At 37.3% G+C, this 23687-nt stretch overlaps 4 protein-coding genes across 6 annotated transcripts; 3 read left to right on the top strand and 1 right to left on the bottom strand.

The window, feature by feature from the left end:
• The first annotated feature begins 4591 nt into the window (after positions 1–4591).
• On the top strand, positions 4592–6272 carry LOC140810366 (uncharacterized). Its single transcript, XM_073168236.1, has 4 exons — positions 4592–4939; positions 5127–5207; positions 5424–5761; positions 5846–6272. The coding sequence occupies exons 1-4, from the start codon at positions 4592–4594 to the stop codon at positions 6270–6272; spliced, it is 1194 nt and encodes a 397-aa protein (XP_073024337.1).
• Positions 6273–14585: 8313 nt separating this feature from the next.
• On the top strand, positions 14586–17456 carry LOC140810182 (large ribosomal subunit protein uL30z-like). Of its 2 annotated transcripts, none has more exons than XM_073168046.1 (6): positions 14586–14677; positions 14770–14988; positions 15824–15924; positions 16003–16140; positions 16888–16990; positions 17087–17456. In XM_073168046.1, the coding sequence occupies exons 2-6, from the start codon at positions 14800–14802 to the stop codon at positions 17300–17302; spliced, it is 747 nt and encodes a 248-aa protein (XP_073024147.1). In that variant the 5' UTR covers positions 14586–14677; positions 14770–14799; the 3' UTR covers positions 17303–17456. The 2 variants fall into 2 exon arrangements, with proteins under 2 accessions (XP_073024147.1, XP_073024148.1); XM_073168047.1 differs by having other exon boundaries at positions 14609–14683; positions 14775–14988.
• Positions 17457–20277: 2821 nt separating this feature from the next.
• On the top strand, positions 20278–20757 carry LOC140810365 (uncharacterized). Its single transcript, XM_073168234.1, has one exon. The coding sequence runs from the start codon at positions 20278–20280 to the stop codon at positions 20755–20757; it is 480 nt and encodes a 159-aa protein (XP_073024335.1).
• A 1260-nt stretch (positions 20758–22017) lies between these two features.
• LOC140809955 (probable CCR4-associated factor 1 homolog 7) lies at positions 22018–23451 on the bottom strand. 2 transcript variants are annotated; one of them, XM_073167742.1, is made up of 2 exons: positions 23257–23451; positions 22018–22967 (listed from the first exon to the last, which is right to left on the bottom strand). In XM_073167742.1, exon 2 carries the CDS (start codon positions 22965–22967, stop codon positions 22155–22157), a length of 813 nt encoding a protein of 270 aa, XP_073023843.1. In that variant the 5' UTR covers positions 23257–23451; the 3' UTR covers positions 22018–22154. The 2 variants fall into 2 exon arrangements, with proteins under 2 accessions (XP_073023843.1, XP_073023842.1); XM_073167741.1 differs by having other exon boundaries at positions 22018–23091; positions 23257–23443.
• Positions 23452–23687: the final 236 nt, after the last annotated feature.

The following is a 23687-nucleotide window of genomic DNA, read 5'->3' as shown; positions in this document are numbered from 1 at the left end:
ACATGTAAACCCAACATGCATGAACATAATACTAATATCATAAGATGCACGTAATTTGACTCAAACATGCACATGCTGAAATCATGACTGAGTACATATTACATGAAAGAATTTTAAACTATAAAACTTACAGACTTGAGGTGTGACTTCTTGAGCTTCTTGCAACTGGCAGTAGGCATAACCCTTTGCAATAACACCGCTCTGATACCAACTGTAACGTATCGTAATTTTTACTACTTGAAATTTTACGGAAAAATTAAAAAATTTCTTAATTAAGAAGTAAACCTTCAAAATCTTGATAATGTAAACCGTTCATCCCACAACCAATGAAACAAAAGATCTCAAAGTAAAGTTTACCAAAATATTTTTTTAAAATCTCATAACCTATAACAAGAAATCATAGTATTTTAAAACATTTCTTAAAACTTAAAACCGGGCGGTCCTCGGGTCTAGCCTCCTGCTCAGTCCAAGCCAGCTCCTTGGTCCCCACCTCTTGTCTCCTCAAATGCATCCTCACCTGCATCGATCAAGCCCTAGTGAGTCTAAAGACTCAACACGTATAAACTGGAAGTAACGAGTAATGAGTAATAAAATCACATGCGACTTTAAAATAGAGCATACATACTTGAAACTTGAACTTGCACTGAACTTGAACATACATACATAACATAGACGTGCCATAACGTGAAAAAATTTCTTAAACATGATTGCATACTTGTACATACTTAACTTCATCATTTTGCGTAGAGCCATGTTTCAAAGCAAGTGACCCATAACAAAATCGTCTGATCAGACTAAACCACAGTACTGGGCTTACGGGGAAAAATCCACTGCCACACACATGAGATCCCCGTTCATGCTTTAACGGGCAGATTGGTCCCCATTCATGATTTAACGCTTTCCAATCCTGATCTAAACCCGTTCATGCTTTAACGGAGTGGGTTGGTCCCTGCTCATGCTTTACCGCTTTTCAACCCCATACATAATTTCGTCACAAGACATTTAGCATACCTCAAAAACTTAAAAAGTATTTTCTTTGCACGTCGAACATAATTACTTGGCGTTGAGAGGTTCGTTGGATCTCGCTTTGGTCTGATGCTGCACATACTAACGTGAGTTTAAATACTTAACTTGTATAACTTAGACGTAGGTAACTCGTGCTCGCCACCGAAGTAAATAAATAGCTTAAGACATTCTAGATCACTCGAGACTTGACCTTGTTTAATAATCGTACTAAGCCATGATATAGAACCCCAAAACAAATCCTATATTATTACATAAATATATTTTTTAACCATTGTACTAAAAAATGATATAGAACTCCGAAGAAAATCCAAAAAAAGAAAAAAAAAATTTAAACGACACGGACCGTGTGTCTGGGTCCGTGTCGGGGTCCGTGTAGGTACTGGAAAATAGATATTTTGAAGAAAACGTGCACGGACCCCGTGCCAGGGTCCGTCTACAGGTCCGTGTAGGTGCTGGAATTGCGAACCAACAAAGAAACACTACACTTAAGGCTTATTCCTCCTTACTCGATCATACGGACAATGAAACAATGCCTCGAGACCCATCCTAGGATGCTATGACACTTATTCAAACTCAAACAAACGCCCCAAAACAACTACGCATCACAGACAACGTAACCCAATCCGTGAACACGACCTTTGACCCTAAATCGTTTCCTATGACTTCTCATGAATTCAAACGCCTATTGACACTAACCAGTAATCCAAATACCAACCCAACATCATACTAAGCATACCTAATCACCCGTCGATTTCCAACGAAGCTTGCAACAATAAAACTTCAAGAACGCATCAATACATAATTTTCTGAAAAACGCAGTTTGAGCAGTAAAACGAAAAACACCATAACTCACTCAATTGTTATCAATATTTCTAATTTACTGTCAAATCGAAGGTATCAAAAAGTTCTACAATTTTCATGTTGAAAGTTTTCTCAAAATCACGATCGAAAAATCGTAGTTTTAAAAATGACAGCAAAAACGAGATTTGTGATCAAAAAACCATTTCAAAATTGATCCAAACATCATTGCTCAAACTTCTATGCATCACACATGAATTTTACGCATAAATAACAACATAACGCATAATATGACGATATCGATGCATAAACGAGAGAATATACGTGCTTTATGATGATTAAAAATACCGAAACGACGATACCGACGCGAGAAGGATGCGAGAGACGATCCGGGACGACTTGCGGCTCGACTTTATTAAAATAAAATCACCGAAAACTGCTGAAATTCTTTGAAGGGAGGGGCGGCTGCTGAGTTCCTCAAGAACCCTAGGTTTTCTCTGTAAAACCCGAGATTTCGTAGTATCATGAGCATATCAAATTAATAAATTGATTATGCTAAGATGGTGTAATCTTGAATATTAAATCAGTTAGAATATAAGAGATAATTTTTGGGTTATCAATCTAAGGATTTATTAAGGAATTTCGAAAAAATATATATATAAACTGATAAATGTCTACTGATTTGAGATGATATTGAGATACCGGGATAAAAGATAAAGCAAGAGATAATTAAATCCCTAGAATTCGAAATTACAGTGTATATATCATGCAATTTTCGAAAATTAGGAATGGAAGATTTAGATTTCAACCAATATCACGATTATATCATGATCCTAGATTTGATTCAGAATTCAAACGCACTAAAACTCTTGATCACGATAGCAGCCAACCCCTATAAATAGGAGGGCCCTGTAGACTCGAAAATCACACCTCATATCACTCAAAATTTCGAGATTTGTGCCTCTAGTCTCCCTAGGAATTTTGAGTACAGCGAAGCGCTGCCGCAGTCCAGCCGTCGAAGAGGAATTTTCGAAAATTCCTGTGAAAGCAATTTTAGTCTTTTTCATGTTTTTCTCCTAGAATTTAAGGTAAGTGGGCTATTTTAAACATTTAAAATTTTGATTATGCATAAGGGATTTTTCGAAATTTTTGGAAAAAAAAAATAAAGAGTCGAGTACAATATTTCTTCTACTTTTGTGTTGTCATACGATTTTAAAAACATTGTGAGGAATCGACTGTATATGGGTGGGGAATCCCAACCATGACGTACCCTTACGCGGTGGGGGACATAACCGCTATACGGCCTCGCCCTCTTAGAGGAGTAAAAATTAGGGACTGATATCAGTAAACCATAGAAGGTAGATAAATCGCAGTGTTTGGAAAAGTTATGCATGTGAAAATTTTTATGCGATTATGTGTTTTCAGAAATTATGCATGTTGTTTTATTGTGCTCGATATTCCCCCCCACTTGCTGAGTATTTCCCAAAATACTCACCCCTTACAACCTCCCTCGGATAAATCCGAAGAACAGGTAGAAGAAGAAGAATCTGAACAATTTTGGGGCTGGTGAATAATTGTTATTTCGAGATTTAGTATTAGAGATTTTTTTGAAGTTAGCAATTTAAATTTTATGTTAGATGTTTCCGCAAATTTATTTTATTTCAATTGTAAAGACATTGGTCTTTGAGAAATTATGAATAATAAACTGGTTTTCGGTTTATACTATGCAACGAGGCTGGTCGTTTCAATTGTGTGATCGTTAAACGACGCCGGCGTCAAATCCCGGGCTTGGGGCGTGACATTTAAGTGGTATCAGAGCCGCCAGGTTCATAATCCGAGTGGGAAAAAGCGAGTTTTAAAAAAAAATCGGAATTTTTTTCGGAATTCTAGCCAAACAGCGCCTAAGTGCGCCGCCGCGTTTTTCGCCGATTCCGGACGACTCCGGTAGCGTTTTTATGATCAGAGACCCGATATAAAACCGCCTCGATGAGACGAACAAAAGCCCTCAAACAATTTCAGATTTCGCGTTCGGATGCAACGGTAATTTCAGATCAACGGATTTGGCGTATGAACCCTAACCCGAAAATTATTTTGTCCAATTACCCTACCAATCCTACTCCGATTTTCAATTAAATTTACCCAAACAATATACGATCCATGGGTAACTTTTCTCAACGATCAATTTTTGGATCGGATCAACCAATCGGAACCGCCCAAATTCAAGTGAGTTAACCGAGTTTTAGTGAATTCCGGCCAAATTAAGTAGTTTCCGACCGATTCTGGCCGTGCCACCACCGGTTCCGTGACCCTGACCCCTTCGCCGACCCACGCCTTTACTCCGACCATACTCCGACGAGTCAACTCGACCGATTTAGCGAGTCAACCCACCTCTTTTTGGAAATTTTCGAAAATTTTAATTTTCAGTACCTTACTCTATCCTGACATTTTATTCTGTCCTATTTTTTTGATATTTTGAGCATTTTCTTTTTATTGTTTCCAGGAAATGGAGAGATATCGGATTAGAGTGTTTTAGTGAACCGTTCTTAGTAGTTAATTTCCATTGTCGCTACGTTTTTCTATTCAGTACATTCATTTAATTAGATTGGTCAAATACTTTTATTTCCTTTAGATTGGTCATGTTCTTTCTTTTAGAAATCAATAAAAATTTATTCTATTTGGTTCATTGATTTCAATTTATTTTTCAGCACAATCTATTGTATGAACTTTACTCTTACAACAAATTCTTAGAACTTGCAATCTGTAGGAAATGGCCGGTAGAACCCCGAGGCAGAACCGCAACCTGTGTTACGCTAATGCCGATCGCGAAGAGAGACAGGAGAATGGACAGGAGAATGGACCACCGCCTGCAGTTAACCTAAGCCAAGCCGATCTTATGGCCATAGCCACCATAGTGGTGACAACACTGCAAGGGTTGGGAAACCCAAATGCCAATCAACCACCTCCACCACCACCACCGAATGGAGTCAAAATTCATTACGAGTCCCTTCGTAAGAACAGGTGTCCGATATTCAGAGGGGACGCCGATCCTGAAGTTGGCCAAAGTTGGCTAAAGAGTGTCGAGACTCAGTTGAGGCTATTGCCTTTACCCAGATCCGTAATGGACCCGCGTTTATGGAGTGGGTTTGGGCATACTAAATGGGTCATGAGGTGGGTCTCAGGTCCAATTTTTCAGACCCGTCCGGATATGGGGCGGGTCATGGGTCCTATAATACCCGCCCCATATATATGTGCATATAAATATTTTAGGGCTTTAGTTTTATTAATTTTCATTTTTTTACTAGCTCACCTCAACTATAACGATCTTTGCTATTCTTATGTCAACTGTTGCATTTGAACCTGCTTTTGACAATAGTGGAAGAATAGTTGGTCATCATCTTAGTAGACTTAAATATTGTCTACTCACTGATTTTATATTGATCTGTTTAAATAATGTTATGACTTTTTTGGTGGATGTCCAGATTTTTTTGGAGAGCTAGTAACTTTTTTTTATGTAATTTTTTATGTCGTGAAAATACTTTGTTTGTTATTATTAAATGTGGTCGAAGACATAAATTAATTTTCCACAATGTTGTATTTAGAGGCTATTGGAAGTCCCCGAGGCACTCAAAGTTGATGTGATTGTGCCTTTTCTGGAAGACAAAGCAGCTAAGTGCTGGGAAGCAGTCTCGCCAGCCATGACCGCTACAGGACCAGTCACATGGCAGAACTTCCGAGAAACATTTCTGAAACAATACTATCCGCCAGAAGTCAGATTGCAGAAGTTGAGCGAATTTGAAAATCTCACTCAAGCCCCAGACATGTCAGTTGTGGAATACACCTCCCAATTTAATGCACTTGGGTCTTATGCTCCGGCCATCATGGCAGACGAAGTTTTGAAACTGCACCGTTTCAAGAGAGGACTGAGCAGCCGAATCCAGTCGGCCTTAGTAGTTTATCAGCCCGCCAATTTTGCATATCTTATGGGTGCAGCAATTTGAGCTGAAACCGACATTCGCCGTAGGGAAGGAGAGAACAAGAACAAGCGTCCCCATACCGGTCAGTCTTCACAGGGTGGACAAAAGTTCAGAAAGCCCAGTCAATCAGGCGGACCTTCTTCAGGGCAACCCTCCACGGCAAACCATCAAGGACTCAAGCCGTGCCCAACCTGCAATTTCAGACACACGGGGCAGTGTCGAAGAGCTAGTGGTGTATGCTTCGGATGTGGGAAACCAGGGCACCGAATCGCAGAATGTCCTACTGCCGCCAATCAAGCAACCTGGCCCAACAAAGGAACTGGGCCGAATGTGGGAGCTAACCCCAACAAACCAAAGGAGAACAAGACCAATGCCAGGGTTTTCGCTATGAACCAAGAAGAGGCGGACGACGCCAATGAAGTCGTATCAGGTACCATCTTACTTCAAAAAGTACCTGCTTATGCATCTGTTTGATTGTGGTGCTACGCATTCGTTCGTATCTAAGAGATTTGCAAGGAAACTAAGACTTGATCCCGAAATATTAGCTTAACCTTTTCGAATAGCCACACCGACAAGTAAGGCCATCGAAACTCATGAGATTCACAAGAACTGTTTAATCAATATCGGTAATCAGACATTCAGTGCAGACCTTATACAATTAGTTATGGCCGACTTCGACATCATTATAGGAATGGATTGGTTAGCCAGTAATAATGAAATAGTGGATTGTAAAGGGAAAAGAGTTAAGCTCTGAACCCTAAATCAGGAAGAGATCGTGTATCATGGTAAATCCAATGAACGAAAATCACTCCTTTCCGCTTAACAGGCATGGAAGGCCATGAAGTCCGGAGAAGATATCTACCTAGCAATGGTTAGCGAAGTGCAAGAAGAAGTCGAACTGAAAATAGAAGACATCCCAGTAGTATGTGAGTTCCCGGATGTTTTTCCAGAAGAACTCCCAGGGACAGTGCCGGACCGCGAAGTCGAGTTCGAAATTAATCTGGTTCCAGGTGCAGCACAAATTTCGAAAGCACCTTTAAGGATGTCGCCAGCTGAACTCAAGGAGTTAAAGGAACAACTCCAAGAATTGTTAGACAAAAAGCAAGTCCGACCCAGTGTGTCCCCATGGGGAGCTCCAGTACTCTTTGTAAAGAAGAAAGATGGGAGTATGAGATTGTGCATCGACTATAGAGAACTGAACAAGATCACCATCAAGAACAAGTACCCTCTTCCGAGGATAGACGATCTATTTGACCAGCTCAAGGGAGCCGCAGTATTTTCTAAATCGGATCTGAGGACGGGATACCACCAACTGAAGGTCAGGGCTGAAGATATCCCCAAAACAGCCTTTCGGACAAGATATGTGCATTATGAGTTCACAGTGATGCCTTTTGGGCTGACCAACGCGCCTGCAGCCTTCATGGACCTAATGGAAAGAGTTTTCAAACCATTTCTGGACCGGTTCGTAGTGGTATTTATTGATGACATCCTCATTTATTCTCCCAACGAGGAAGAACATGAAGAGCACCTCCGCCTTGCACTACAGACACTGAGGGAGAAAGAGCTATATGCTAAGTTTAAGAAATGTGAGTTCTGGCTTAAGAGCGTATCCTTCTTAGGACATGTGATCTCAGAAGCAGGAGTATCAGTGGATCCCAAGAAAGTTGAGGCAATTACAGAATGGCCAAAACCTAAGAACGCCACAGACATCAGGAGCTTTCTTGGACTGGCAGGTTATTACAAGAAGTTCGTCGAAGGTTTTTCTTCCATAGCCTATACCACTGACTAAGCTCACTCAGAAGAATTCCAAGTTCATCTGGGACGAAGGTTGCGAGAAAAGTTTTCAGATATTGAAAGAAAAACTTGCATCTACGCCAGTGCTAATCATACCTACTGAAGATAAGAAATTCACCATCTACAGTGACGCATCTAAGGAAGGTCTGGGATACGTACTCATGCAAGAGGGAAAAGTGATTGCCTATGCGTCAAGGCAGTTGAAACAACACAAAAAGAACTACCCTACGCATAATCTTGAGTTAGCAGCAGTTGTCTTTGCCTTAAAAATTTGGAGGCACTACCTCTATGGCGCCAAGTGTGAAATTTTCACAGATCACCAAAGCCTCAAGTACTTGTTCACCTAAAAAGAACTAAACATGAGGCAAAGGCGATGGATCGAACTACTGAAGGATTACGACTTGACTATAAGTTACCATCCAGGTAAAGCGAACAAAGTGGTCGATGCTCTGAGTCGGAAAAATAGAGGCAAGATCACTCTAGCTTCACTCTCTGCCCAGCCATGTCTGCAGGAGACTCTCAAGTTAAATCAGGACCGAGACCCTGAGCTAAAGAAACTTAAGGAGCAAGTCGAAAACGGGAAGTCCCAAGATCTACAAATTGATGACAAGGGAGTCCTATGGAGGAATGGACTGACTTTGCGTACCAGACAGCGATAACCTTCGCCAAGAAATATTGTCAGAAGCGCACAAGTCCAAATTTTCAGTCCATCCAGGGAGTACAAAAATGTACAGGGACCTTAAGAGAAACTTTTGATAGAATGGAATGAAAAGAGACGTAGCGGAATTTGTCGCTAGATGCCAAGTGTGTCAACAGGTCAAAGCAGAGCACCAGCGACCCGGAGGATTATTGCAACCGTTGGAGATACCTGAATGGAAATGGGAACATATCTCCATGGACTTTGTGGTGGGTTTACCAAGGTCGATGCAAGGTTAGGACGGAATATGGGTAATCATAGATAGACTCACAAAATCCGCACACTTCCTACCCGTCCGTATGAACTACAATCTCGATAAGTTGGCTTCGCTGTACATGGACAGTATTGTACGACTTCATGGGGTACCAGTGAGCATCCTGTCTGACAGAGACCCAAGGTTCGTCTCACGTTTTTGGAAGAGCTTTCAGGGGGCCATGGGAACTAAAGTGACTCTTAGTACGGCCTATCATCCACAAACCGATGGCCAAACCGAAAGAACAATTCAAACCTTGGAAGACATGCTGCGAGCCTGCACACTAGAATTCAGTAGCAATTGGAGCAATCATCTACCATTGATCGAGTTTGCTTATAATAACAGCTATCACAGCAGTATTGAGATGGCTCCATACGAAGCTCTGTATGGAAGGAAATGTCGGTCACCACTTTATTGGGATGAAGTGGGGAAGAAAGCCATAGTGGGACCCGAGCTAGTCCAGATGACAGTGGACAAGGTTAGAATTGTCCGAGAGAAACTCAAGGTAGCTCAAGACCGACAAAACAGTTGGGAAGATTTGAAAAGAAGGCCAGTGGAATTCAGCGTTGGCGAAAAGGCCTACGTAAAAGTATCACCTATGAAAGGAGTTGTCCGATTCAGTAAAGCCGGGAGCTAAACCCTCGTTATGTGAGACCCTTTGAGATTTTGGAAAATGGGCACACTAGCTTACAGATTAGCACTGCCACCAAGCATGTCTAGAGATCACAACGTTTTCCACCTTGTCCCAACTACGGAAATACATCTCAGACCCAAGCCACGTGTTGGAAGTAGAACCGCTCATGACCGAAAGCAACTTGGTAGAAGAGCTGAAGTACGAAGAAGTTCCCATCAGAATCGTGGACACCAAGGACCAGGTACTAAGACGACGTATCATTCCCTACGTCAAGGTGCAATGGTCTAACCACACGGGAAGAGAAGCTACGTGGGAGCTAGAAGAAAGGATGAGAAACCAGTACTCGTACCTCTTCATAGACCAAGTCAACCCAAGTTTCGAGGACGAAACTTCCCATAAGGAGGGAGGAATGTAAAACCCGAGATTTCGTAGTATCGTGATCATATCAAATTAATAAATCGATTATGCTAAGATGGTGTAATCTTGAATATTAAATCAGTCAGATTATAAGAGATAATTTTTGGGTTATCAATCTAAGGATTTATTAAGGAATTTCGAAAAAAATTATATATAAGCTGATAAATGTCTACGATTTGAGATGATATTGAGATACCGGGATAAAAGATCAAGCAAGAGATAATTAAATCTCTAGAATTCGAAATTACAGTGTATGTATCATGCAATTTTCGAAAATTAGGAATGGAAGATTTAGATTTCAACCAATATCACGATTATATCATGATCCTAGATTTGATTCAGAATTCAAACGCACTAAAATCTTGATCACGATAGCAGCCAACCCCTATAAATAGGAGGGTCCTGTAGACTCGAAAATCACACCTCATATCACTCAAAATTTCGAGATTTGTGCCTTTAGTCTCGCTAGGAATTTTGAGCACAGCGAAGCGCTGCCGCAGCCCAGCCGTCGAAGAGGAATTTTCGAAAATTCCTGTGCAAGCAATCTTTTTCTTTTTCACATTTTTCTCCAAGAATTTAAAGCAAGTGGACTATTTTAAACATTTAAAATTTCGGTTATGCATATGGGATTTTTCGAAATTTTTGGAAAAAAAAATAAATAGTCGAGTACAATATTTCTTAAGCATATCTAGTACATACTTGGACAGTGTAGATACATCCTTAAGCATTTTGCCCATGAAATTATCAACAATATCAGATTTGTTCAGTTGACCTCTTGTCAAAACTGTTAGACTGGAGATGATCAAAGTAATCTGGCATTAATGTTCTCCAAAATATGATATTATGATAAGTATAATTCTGGATAATGTTTTAAGAGCCTAGTATTTTCCCTTGATCTAGTTGACAGAGGAGTAATTGCCAAAGTTAGATCTGGGGCTTGACTTGAGAAGGAGGATAATGCATGATCAATCAACAACAATGAATCAACTGTTTTTTGCAAAGTAACTGTTGATTCAATCATCTCAACTTCTTGTATTGACTTAACTGGCTTAGGCAGTACCTCATCTTTCTTCACAATTTCCACTTCTTCTACTTCTTGATCCTCAGAAATGTTAAGTTCTTCTTGTCGTATGGTCGTCTCGGGTTCATTCTCTGGAACATCCAGCTGTTCAAGAATCGGAGAGAATGGTGCTAGATAGCCTATAAAAACATCATCATCATGTTGTTGTGCAATGGATTGCACAACTTCATCTATATTAATCAACTTCATCAGCATAGATTCTAGTGGAGGCATGCTGCTTGAATTTTAGCGTTACAACTTGAACTTTTGGCGTATGTTCTTGAGCTCATGTGGAGGGTAGAAGAACCGCTTTCCAAAATAGCTCGAGAGTTTGACTATTCTACCTATTCAGCTTGGTTTGAGACAGAGTTCTGAGACTCCCAATAGTTTTCTCCTTCTATATATCAGTCGGTAGCACCAAATCATGGTCATCCTCCCATACCTTTACTTCCTCTGCAGAGACACCTTTGAATATATTATTAAATAATTTGCATCTTGGTAGCCTTGAGATCACTCTTCTCCGATCTTAATGCCTTGATTTCGACCTAGTTATCAAGAACTTAATATCTTCATCAGGAAATTCATTGGCGTCATCCATCAGTGGGTCAATATGAGTTTGAACTGCAGAGATTGGTTCATCTTTCTCATATATCATCAGCTTCTTACCTTTAGATGATGTTGTGGAAATTTTGGATTCAAGTTCTGATCCGGTGGACTCAATGGGATCTTTGATGATAATACCCTTTGGTCGAGAAGCTAGAGGAGGAACTTGAAATTGAATTATTCTAGGATGAGCAGAGATTGTAGAAACTTTGGCTTTGGAAAGCCATGAATTTTTCAGCATGCCTCAAATTATTTGCCTTGATAACAACAATGACAGCTTGTTCTCCTTGAAATTGAGAAACATGGACTGCTACGATAGGCTTTCACATCAAAGGACTTGTGGTTGTCTTTGTCTTGGTAGTCCTGGGCATCTTTGTAAAAAGACGAGGACTGGCAGCTTCATTGTCACTTGATTGAAGCACTAATTTTCTTTTAGGTTTTGGTGGGCAAAGCCTTGTTGACCTTCTTATCAGTAGTCTCCTTCTTGGCAACAACTTTCTATTCGCCTATCTTCTTCTTGATTGTCAGTAAGGCTTCAGGAGATATATTCGGTACTTGTCCCTTGGGCCTCAACGCAATTACATTTTGGGCATTCAAGGTCTTGAACTTGTGAAGAGTGACTAGTTCACTTAAGGGAACACGAGCATCTTCAAACAATCTTCTTTGAGGAATAACAAAGCCTTGAGACTGCCTTTCTGAAGAAATCATAGAATTGAGTATTTGGAAGAGAACTGGTGACAAGTTCACCTTCATCCCGATGGAAATGGCGGCCATCATCAAGAAATTTTCATTTGTAAAGGCATCAAAGAAGCCTGCCTTTGCTGAGATTGTCTTGGCAACCACATCAGTCAGGAATTGAGACTCCATTTTCATCTCTTTATTCTTCCCAAATGTCTTGATTCTGTCACCAAATGCAGAAATATGGTCTTCATATCTTCCACCATAGATTTGGGCAGAGAGGAGAAACAAGTTAGCCCCTTAGTAGGAAACTGAAACAAAGAATCAAATAATGCTTCATCAATTAGCAACGTCTTTTCTCCTTCATGAATGATGATCTTTTCATCGGCAGAGATTAATCCCTTGGCATAGAAATTCTTCAGTTTTGGTATATAAATATCCAAAGATGAGCTCAAGAACACTCTGAGTCCAGATGACTCAATCAGCTTGAAGATACAAACAATGGTTGCATCTTCTAAAGAATAGATAGATTAAAAATCCACGGCGTAGGAATCGACGTTGTATGGAGAAGAAGTTATTTATGCAAAAAAAATCTTGAAGAAAAGTGAGAATAATATTTGAATGTAAGGAGAGTAAGAAGAAAGAATACAATGAGTTTGCCACAAATTTGAAGTACGATGAAATAAAATGAATAATGATGACTGATATTTATATGTGAAAACTAAGTCAGACAATCTAAACACCTGTCAAATTATCGATTTAAAAAAGATTTAAATTTATACATTGTATGAACCAATCAGCGATTTAATCAAAATAAATTAAAACAATAATACAAATAATTTTGAAAAATTCAAACTTAATAAATGTAATTTTTAAAAATTTAAATGGTTGTTTGCTCTTGAATAATTGCTTAAAGAAATAAATGAGTCGACAAAGCCATTACCATGTGATAAGATCAGTCAGGCTAAGAGTGTTGATGAATCAGTGAGACTCCATGTCCAACTGATAGTTTGTCTCATCTGTAAGGATTTCTGAATCAGTTTCTTCTAAACACATGCATTCTCAAGACAAATCATTAAGGCCTAAGATATTCCTAAAGTAAGAAAATTAGCATCGACGATTGGTTTTGTAAAAATGTCGGCTATCTGTTGTTCAGTTGAGACATATTACAATATGATGTTCTTTTTCAATTTATGTTCTTGGATAAAAGGGTGTCGAATATCAATAATCTTGATTCGAGAGTGCAAGATCGGATTATACGTGAGTGCAATTGTACTTATGTCGTCGTAGAAGATTGATTACTTTCTTGCATAAATTCAATTATCTTTAAGTTGTTGAAACCACAACAGCTTAGTACAAAAACTCCCAACAACTTAGTGTTCAGCTTTGGTGGTAGAGGTGTTAATTGATGTATGTCTCTTGCTAAACCAAGAAATCAGTCGGTTTCTGAGAAACTGACAAGTTTCAGTCATGCTCTTCATGTTTAGTTTGAATCTTGCATAATTTACCCTTGAATATCCAACTAAATTAAAATATGAGTACTTAGGATACCAGAGTTCTACACTCTAATTCTTATCAAAGGAAAATATTTTAAAGCATAAAATCGTCAAACGTTTTACCAACCTAAAAACATTATTTGAAAAGTATAGCACATACTATAACATCTCAAAAATCTCTCATATCATAAATAAAAGATGTAAAAATATCTTTAACACTACTTAGAATCATAAATCATAACTAGTGTGGAAAACTAGCGTCGGTCCTCGGATTATGTGCACCTTCAGTTCAGCAAAGTCAACCATCAAGACCTCCATTATCATATTCATAATCACAAACACCTGCATCAATAACACCTAGTGAGTCTAAAGACTCAATACATCATATCCTTGATAACAAGTAATAAGTAATACAGTTCACATATAACAGTGAAAAATACTTGTACTAAAAATATCATTTTCATATTAATGCATAAACTTTAACCTTAAACATTTTTATAAACATGTAAATCCATAAACTTTTTCATATTATCATAAACATATACATATCACCATCAACATATACATATCCTTATTAATTTTCGTGTTTTGTTGAATTCAGAACGTTGATTGTGACTTTCGTGTTCATATACGTGTTGGGTGATGGATCCATCTATATGTAACCATAGTACTGGGCGGCGGGGGACACCAGCAACACTCTCACCGGTCAACTGGGCCCTGGCCTTATGTATTAATATATCATCGTAAACCTGTTCATATCCGTATCCAAGGAGATACGATCGTCGGGACTCCCACTAGGACCATAACCCTCACGATATCTCCAACATATTATTATATTAGTCATAATTCATTCACGTCCTTCAACATATTATCATCACTTAATAAAAATCATGCATATACGTATCGTTATTATTTTTAAAACAATAATCATGTCAGGATTTTTTAAACAAGGGCAATTTGGAGAAAAAATGCCAAAATTTGATTCAGCACTCAAGTATGAAAATTTGGGTTTTGGAGTGTGAAATTATTTTATTGGGTTCCTCCGAATTTTTTTTAAGGGGTGAAAATTTTCCAATAAATAAACAAAACAAAAGGGGTTCAATTTAAAAGTATTTGTGGGCAAAAATATAAATAACTAGACGTTTGGGGGCATTAAGCTAATAAACCCGCTTCCCGAAAAGGGCCCTTATTAGGGTTTTTGAGCTTCAATTTACTTCATCCTCTCCGTCGCTTCCTCCTGTGTTGGAGTATGTGTTTTGTATATCTATTTTTTCAATTGAAGAAAGATTAATTGTATTTATGCAATCATTAATTGCTTCTGTTTCGATTTGATTTACAGTATAGTTGTTAGGAAATTTGTCGACAAACCATGGCAGCTGAGGAGGCGCCGCCGATGGCTCTAAATTACATTCCGGAAGTGGTATTGAAGAAGAGGAAGAACAATGAGGAGTGGGCAATTAGAAGGAAGCTTCAGTTACAAGAGAGGGTTAAGAGGCTCAAATCGCAGAAGTTTGCTATCAAGAAGCCCGAGCAATTCATCCGTGAATTTCGTGATAAAGTAATAATTCTTGCAATAATCGATCTGTGATTTAGTTTCCGAAGTTTTAAAATTTATGAGCTATTTTGACCGAAAACGTAGGCTTGCTTGCTTCCGTGCTTGTGTTTGATGTTGCTTGCTTGTTTGTGTGGTTGCTCTTACTTGATTTTGTTTATGTGTGCGTGTTTGGCTGATGAATGCCATACTACCATGCGAGGCTTGATTTATTTATCGTTTGTAAGAATCAAAATGTAAACAGCTTAGTGGTGTAAAATATGAACATACATGTACTGGAATTACTGTGATTTGAAAAATGGGCGTCGATGTTGAAATTATCTAGTTATTTTCCTGGATTTTTTGTGATGTAACAGAATGTTTCTACTGAAAATCTATTTTTGGATGGATGATTACATATGGAACATGACCATATTTTCTATTTTCCATTCAAATAGACCGCTCATTCTAATTCCAAACCATCGTGCTGATGAATTTTTCTTCTTTCGGAAACATATGTCCATGGGCTTGTATTGACTTGGTACTTCGTTTTTATCTCAGTATTATCTGTGGCCCTCAAGAGGTGAATCTTGATGGTATACAGAAGTTTGAGAGCTTGAAGATATTTTACATTTTTATATTTCAAACGAGTCTTGTGTAAATAACAAAAGCAAGTGGATATTTTGCTATAGAAGTACTTCAGTATTTTATCTTATTGTTTGTGGGTGTAAAATCTGTCAAAGTTCTACAGTTACATATCTCGTGTTGTAAGCTTGTGTGTAGGAGTACAAATACCTGTCCTGAAGAATTTAATAAATGGTAGATTGACAAAAATTGCCGATATTCTTTGCTTTGCATCCAGGAGTTGGACCTCATCCAAATGAAGTGTAGGGGAAGAAGGCAAAGGAGACGGGCACCAGCTACATTTGATTCCAAGCTCTTGTTCATCATACGCATTGGGGGGTGAGCACATATAGTCTAGCTCTTGCCTCTAATTTTTTATTTGCTGTTTCCTTTACATTTTTAAGTTACTATTTTCAGGAAAAATGATATGCATTCACATACTCGTAAGCTCCTGCATTCTTTGAGATTAAGAAAAATCTTCAACGGGGTGTTTGTGAAGGCAAATGAAAAACTAATGGAAATCTTACAGAAGGTGGAGCCTTATGTGACCTATGGGTATGTGATGTTATTTTTCTTTACGTCTTCCTACGTCCTGCTTTAAGGCTTGGTTATTTAGCAAGCTTTTAAGTGCTTGTTTTTAAAGCACTTTTCTGTGTGGATAGAGTAGTGAAGAATCACTATTTGTTGAACTTTTAGAAGAGGAAAGGGCCATATTTTGTCTTTTTTGGTTGCTTTTTTATATATTTAAAAAAAATGCCCATCTGGACAACTTATTTTTAAAAAGCCCTCTTTTCTTTCTACAAAAATCGCTAATGCTCTATAAAGTTTTTTTGGCATATTTAGGTCGAGTCTATGTGTTGCATTCAAAACTTCAGCATTGTAACACTGTTTTGTGAGAAATTGTGGATCTATTGGAATGGAAGAAGTAAAAGTAATAATTTTCTTAAAATTGACAGTTGACAACCTAGTCCACTTCATACCCCTCGTCTACTTAGACTTTTGGGGGGATGAAAGCTAGTTTAACCTTTTAAAAAGCGCAAAGCTTTCTCCAGCTAGCTTCCAGTTTCTGTTCCAATCGCAATACTTGGATCAGGATAGCCGTCTGTTCCTTTTTCATTTGTTCTGAATGTATTCTTATACTGCGAAAGGTTAAAGTCCAATCGCCAACTGGTCAATTGTCAACCACTCGAACTCTTAATATTGTTATGATTTTTTCCAGACGCGAAAAATTAAACGGAGAATTATCTGAGCATTTTACTTATTGGTCAGTTATATTACAATTTAATGGACTCATGGTTGCAGCTATCCAAATCTCAAGAGCGTGAAGGACTTGATTTACAAAAAAGGTGTGGTAAAAGTTGGCAAGCAGAGGATTCCTTTGACGGACAATAACATAGTTGAACAGGTATTGATCTGTACTTAGCAAATTAATCGCATGTTTTCCCTGTTGATTGACCTATTCCTCGAGAAGTTTTAATAATGTAATTCCTTATTTTGACAGGAATTGGGTCAGCATAACATCATATGCATTGAGGATATCGTGGCTGAAATTGCTAATACCGGCACACATTTTAAGGCAGTCACCAATTTTCTTCGCCCCTTTATGTTGAACAATCCAGAGAAGGCATTGAGCGGTAGGAAGAAACGATTTAAAGATGGAGGAGACTCTGGAAATCGGGAAGACTTCATAAACGAGTTGCTTGCAAAGATGAATTAGCATAAGAAATTAGATCTTGTAACGTGCTAGACGCACCGACACTGTTTTTTTTTTTGGTGAAAGTTTATTACTACTGTTTTTCTTTTCTGATTTATGGCTCTCAATTATGGTTTTGAATCACAATTGCTAGTGCTTTCCCTTGCCTAAAGGTCCATTCTGGTCTGTACTACTTCAGTTTGGTATTCATTATGTCATCTCCGACCCAAAACTCTATTTTAAAGCAATTTTATTTTAAAATAATGTAATTTATGCACAAAATACAATATTCATCTCCAATCTATCTATTTTAAATCTTAGTCTAAATAAAATATTCTCGGAATATTTTATTATTTTATTTATTTAATTTTTTTATTAGTTATTAAATGTATATTTTTTAAAATTTTGTGATATAATTATAATTATATTTTATATTGGATATATTAGATATTATATTTTTAATAATTGCTGATTAATTTAATTATTTTAAATATATTATTGAAATCTATATTATACGAATTAAAATAGAAATTATTTAAATTGGTGAAATAAAATTAATGCGTGACATTAAATTAAATAATATATTATAAATACAACTACAAATATTTGAACGACCATATTAATCTCATAAATTATCAATTAAAGCATTTCGTAATACATAATGAGCGTCTTTGTCTTTTATTTTTTTCATATCGAGCGAGAAATTCTCGAAATCCGATATGCTCATTGACAGTCATTTCTACCATTGGAGTCGTGCTTCCCTAGCATCTTGAATCGGTGCACTCAGATCACGTTCTTATTCGATTAGCATATTATGCATTATAATACATGCTTTCATTATATCATTCAAATGATTTTTCTTCAACCACGTGTTGGAGATGTCACAATCGCAAATCGTGTTTGAAGAACGCCAAATGCACGCTCCACATCTTTCCTGCATGACTCTTGTTTCATCGTAAATACTGCTTCTTTGGACCACGCGGATCATGGATAGTTTGCATAATAGTTTTGGATAAATACTATCAACTAAATAATATCCAGTGTAATATTCTTTTGTTTCAATAGTATAATGAGCTGGAGGAGCAATTCCTTGTGCAAGATTGGAAAATAGACCGGAAGACTCTAAAACATTTATATCATTATTGGTTCCAGGCATACCAAAATATGCATGTCATATCCAAAGATCGTAATCAGCTACTAATTCAAAAATGATTGTTGGAGAACCATTACGACCTGCATATTGTCCCCCACCCAAGCCGTGCGGCAATTTTTCCACCTCCAATTCATACAGTCGAGACTTCCCAACATTCCAAAAAAACTTCTTTGTTTGCCAATATAGAGAAGTCTGGCAAAATCATTGGCAGTAGGTGATCTCAAGTACTGCTCCGCAAAAACTTCCACTATAGCTCGACAAAAGCGTTGCATACACTGAATTACAGTAGATTCTCCTATTTGGATATATTCATCAGTAACATCCGCATGTAAGCCATATGCTAGCATTCTCAATGAAGCAGTTGTTTTTTGATTAGTCGATAGACCGAGCCGTCCCAAACTATCACTTCTTTGTGTGAAATAAACATCGTGATTCTTTACGACATCTACTATCCGAAGGAAAAGATTTCGAGACATTCGAAATCTTCGTCGGAACATTGCTTCATTATACACTAGATTTTCAGCAAAATATTCGTTAAACAACTTTTGATCAGCAATTTAACGTTCGCGTCGGATGACTATGTGACCTGGAATTGACCCTCCGTATGTAACTTCTTGTTCTTGTTGGATGATGTAGGCAGCAACCAAATCTTGTTCTCGAGCTATAGTTGACAGTATTGCTCTTCTTCTATTTTCAAAGTTTTCAACAACTGAATATCATCTTCATTATCTGACAATGAGGATGAGTTTGCATCAAATAGAGAATGTGGATTCATTTTTAATTTAGAAAGAAGGTAAAATCTGTATGAAAGTATGATGATATAATTACATTATATAGAAGTCTTGTAGATGCATTTTGGACCGGTAGATTCATTTTTGACTGGTAGATAAGTTTTGATTGGTAGCGAGTTTGGATTGGTAGATGAGTTTTAACTGGTAGATTCGCTTTTGAGTAGTAGATACGTTTTGATTGGTAGCTGAGTGTGGATTGGTAGATGAGTTTTGACTGGTAGATTCGCTTTTGACTAGTAGATATGTTTTGAGTGGTAGCTGAGTTTAGACTGGTAGATTCGCTTTTGAATGGTAGATATGTTTTGACTGGTAGCTGAGTTTGGATTGGTATATTAGTTTTTGACTGGTATATGAGTTTGGACTATTAGATTCGCTTTTGAATGGTAGATACATCTTGACTAGTAGCTGAGTTTGGATTGGTAGATGAATTTTGACTGATAGATGAGTTTGGACTGGTAGATTCGCTTTTGATAGGTAGATACATTTTGACTGGTAGCTGAGTTTGGATTGGTAGATGAGTTTTGACTGGTAGATGAATTTGTAGTGGTAGATGAGTTTTGGCTGGTAGCTTCACTTTTGACTGGTAGGTCACCTTCACAATATAAATAAACTTCTTGTTGGTTGATTAAATCATAAACACTACAATGTACAACAAAAAAATCTCATTGTCCAAAGAAATTCAACGGACTCCATTTTCCGAACAACTAATTACGCTATTGAAGAAGATAAATTTCTGCATCATGTTTATCTTGACGTTTCGCAAAATCATATCATCGGTATCAACCAATCCAAAGAACGATTTTGGAGTTGGATTGAAGAAGCTTTCAATGCCGGCAAATCGAATAACATGCAAGTACGCAATATCAGATCATTGCAATGTCGCATGCAAGTTATCCTACGCGCTGTTAGAAAATTATGTGGATGTGTTAGTATATTTTAAAAGCTAAAGCCGAGTGGCGCATCTGAAAAAGATATTGTAAGTATTTATTATTATATTCTCATGAATACTCTAAGTCTATTTTTTGTACGAGTAACATATTTTTGTGCAGTTAAACATGGCAAAGGATTTAATGATGCAAGATAAAAATTTCACTAAAGGATTCAAGTTTGATCATGTTTGGCCTATAATGAAAAATATGGAGATATTTTTGTCCAACGACAGTGCACCGATACCAGTATCCAAACAACATGTAACAAATTTGGATTCATCACAGTCGGATACTCAAGAACCAGAATATCCAATATCAGGTTCCCCTGCAGTAAATTCATTTTCAATTAATTTAAGTAGTGATGAAAATGCAGGTGGAACTCCATCTCAACGACCTCTTGAAGTGAAAAAATCCAAATTAAAGAAAAAAAGAGAAGAAAATGTTTCAAAATTAATTTCTACGATGAAGAAAGGATATCACGAGCTTATCAATGTGTTGCAAAAGGGATCTACAGATATGCAACAAAATTATGATATTAAGCTGTTAGCATTGCAAAATGAGAAAAAAAAAACTAGAAATTCGACGACAACAAATAGAATCGGTTAAAATTTAGGAGAAGAATAAAGTTTTGTACATGGATTTAAGCACAATTGGCGATCCAGAAATGCGTCAAATTGTTCAAAATGAACAAGCAAGAATTATGCAAAAAAAGAAGATGCAGAACGTCGTCAATATGAGAGCAGCACATTTGGAAAATATTTTGGTGATTTTGGAGGATCTGGATCCGATTTTCCAAATTATTGACGATTTATTTTGTTTATCTTTTATTATATTTGTATTTAAATTATCTGAATTCGAATTTGAATTTTTATTTTAACTGTGTACTTGAATATTTAAATATTATTCAATAAAATTGGTGTGTAGATGTTTAATTATAAAATTATTTTAAAATATATTTATAAATTTATAGCATTGAAATATAAATAATATTATAATTTTTAATATACATATTATTATGTAAATAAATTTAAGGAAACAACGGGAAATGGAGCTGCGCTATTTTGCAAGAGTGGGTCTTATGTGAGACCGTCTCACGGATACTAATCTGTGAGACGGGTCAACCCTACTCATATTCACAATAAAAATAATACTCTTAGCATAAAAAATTATACTTTTTCATGGATAACCCAAATAAGAGACCCGTCTCACAAATTCGATCCGTGAGACCGTCTCACACAAGTTTTTGCCATTTTGCAAATAGCGCAGCTCCATTAGAGATGATATTTTGATGTTTGAATTGGAGATGCTCTTATATTTAACCGCCGATGACAACTTTTTCGTAATTTGCCGACGCTTTTGTTGTGGAAGCACGACTTATTCTAATCTCACCACTCCCCAGAGAACGAAATATATGATTTTTAAAGATGCCATTTGCATCCCATGTTTCCTTTCCCGTAACCTAAGTAATAAAACGTATTCATTTATCTACATACATTAACAAGAGGTGCTTACTCGTACGTTCTTGAAATCGTACGTTGAAGAGGCAATCATGAACTTTGGAACATTTGTTGTTAAAAGCATGAGGTGACCATTGACATTGGTGGCGAATTCAAAGATGTTAACAAGAAAGAATGATTCATGTGCTTCAAGGTGAAAATCTGTGTTTTCTCTAGGTCAAGTGGGGAAATTGATTTTATTTCAATCTTATCAAATTTCACAAGCGACTGCTTGGCTCGTTCTAAAGGAAAATTAGGTGAATCAATAATTTCAAGAAACCCCAAAGAACTCGACGTGACATTGTGACAACATAGTTAGCGACTAATGACACAGTGACATGTATAGCACAAATGTATCTATCACAGAGAATTCAAGAAACCAAAAGGATGCAATTTTCTTTAAGAGACAACCGTTGGTCACTTCAAAAGTATACAAAAAGAGTGATGAAACATGAAGATTGGCAAACAAATGCACTCAAATCGAAAAGTACTTACTTTTCACTTATTCTATCCATTCTCAACACCTAAACCATACAACACACCCGAATACTTCTCCATCGAGCCGCTGAAGAAGTTCTCTTTCAACTTCTTGAATGTACAACAAGTAAGCAAGCTATCCGAACCTGCCTGATGACAGACCCCAACTCTGTCCACCTCCAACAACTCCGCCAACTTATTCAAACCACCGTGCAAACTGTTGCAAAATTTCATCAAATGTTTGACATCGTAAAGCACGGGAAAATACACATTGATCAAGGTAAAAAACCCAGACTGCGTATCGGGCAAGCTCTGACATGTCAAGAGCTTGAGCAAGTACCCAAAATCATACCCACTGTGAAACGTCACCCAATACACATTGTCGTTCAAAACTATACCAGAAGACATTAAAAGCTCCCCCAAAAGCTTGGCATCTATACCCTTTTCGTTATTCTTTGCAAAGTCAATACCACTTTGTCGCAACAACTCGATCGAATCATTTGCAAAGACATCCTCATTGTCATTGAATTCACGGAAATTGAATTGCCAAATGCAATACTTGCCGCTACCACATGTCGGAAGATTTCCCTTGTCATCCGAAAATGTTAGACCTAGCTGGATTAGCTTCAACAGATCAACATTGTCTTTCAATGTCTGGTAATGGTAGTCACCTGAGTTCTTGAAGTTTCCCACGGGACGAAGAACAATCCCCGGGAACTCGGTGTCCATGGCAATATAAGGATAATCATCGACAATTTCACGAATCAATGACAATTCTTCTTCCAAATTGTCAGCCCAAACGTCCCTGATCTGAATCGAATCGCTTTTGGGCAAAAGCGACATCTAGGAAGATCAAAGCAATTCCCACATAAAATCAATGAGAGATATTCAACTATTTGAATCCAAGTGACACCCAAAATCGATTCTTTAGCAGCCCTCAAAACGAATATATTATAAATCAATTCTTCTGCGAGAAAACCCCAAAAAAAACCATAAATCATCCCCGAATCAAAGAAAGTACAAACCCCATCAAAATAACTTAGAAATCACAACTCAAATAACATTTGCCAATAATAACTCGAACCCATTTGAATAATAAAACAAAATGATCAAAACATATCGGAAACCTTACCTTCTCATCAACAAAATTGGATCTACGAAATATATTAAATTTAAATTCGATCCACCGTATTCACAACACATACATATTACACTGCATAGATATTGATTTCTCGAAGAGGGTCTTAGGGGTTTGGCCAGAAGGAGGTGATAATGATGATGAATGTAAGGCGGCTATGGAGTGGGCCAACGTTGAAAGATCCTTCGCAAATATTGCGGTTATAATTTATGTTACATTAACTTAGTCAAACATTTGATTATATATTTCTCGACATACCACAGGTTAATCAAATTTCACTATTGACTTTGACCATCGCCATTTTAATTGAAGGTCATTATTTTATTATTAAAGTAATCATCGTTAACATATAATTACAATTTTTTGAAGAAAATTATCCTCAAATCGGTTGATATTAAACTAATTATCTGCAGGATTTCTAATTA

Source organism: Primulina eburnea, chromosome 13, assembly GCF_022965805.1.
Source record: "Primulina eburnea isolate SZY01 chromosome 13, ASM2296580v1, whole genome shotgun sequence".
Classification (NCBI taxonomy): domain Eukaryota; kingdom Viridiplantae; phylum Streptophyta; class Magnoliopsida; order Lamiales; family Gesneriaceae; genus Primulina; species Primulina eburnea.
Note: the sequence above shows the minus strand (reverse complement) of the source record. Positions and strands in the feature narration are given on the sequence as shown.

What these genes read in the sequence shown, in the direction of transcription:
- LOC140809955 (XM_073167742.1), bottom strand. Translation starts at nt 22,967, where the DNA reads ATGTCGCTTTTGCCCAAAAGCGATTCGATTCAGATCAGGGACGTTTGG.
- LOC140810366 (XM_073168236.1), top strand. Translation starts at nt 4,592, where the DNA reads ATGGCCGGTAGAACCCCGAGGCAGAACCGCAACCTGTGTTACGCTAAT. An exon ending in TATTGCCTTTACCCAGATCC is followed by an intron (nt 4,940 to 5,126) that starts GTAATGGACCCG and finishes TTTTTTTACTAG; the next exon opens with CTCACCTCAACTATAACGAT. An exon ending in GGACTGAGCAGCCGAATCCA is followed by an intron (nt 5,762 to 5,845) that starts GTCGGCCTTAGT and finishes CATTCGCCGTAG; the next exon opens with GGAAGGAGAGAACAAGAACA.
- LOC140810365 (XM_073168234.1), top strand. Translation starts at nt 20,278, where the DNA reads ATGGCAAAGGATTTAATGATGCAAGATAAAAATTTCACTAAAGGATTC.
- LOC140810182 (XM_073168046.1), top strand. Translation starts at nt 14,800, where the DNA reads ATGGCAGCTGAGGAGGCGCCGCCGATGGCTCTAAATTACATTCCGGAA. An exon ending in TCCGTGAATTTCGTGATAAA is followed by an intron (nt 14,989 to 15,823) that starts GTAATAATTCTT and finishes CTTTGCATCCAG; the next exon opens with GAGTTGGACCTCATCCAAAT. An exon ending in TTCATCATACGCATTGGGGG is followed by an intron (nt 15,925 to 16,002) that starts GTGAGCACATAT and finishes TACTATTTTCAG; the next exon opens with GAAAAATGATATGCATTCAC.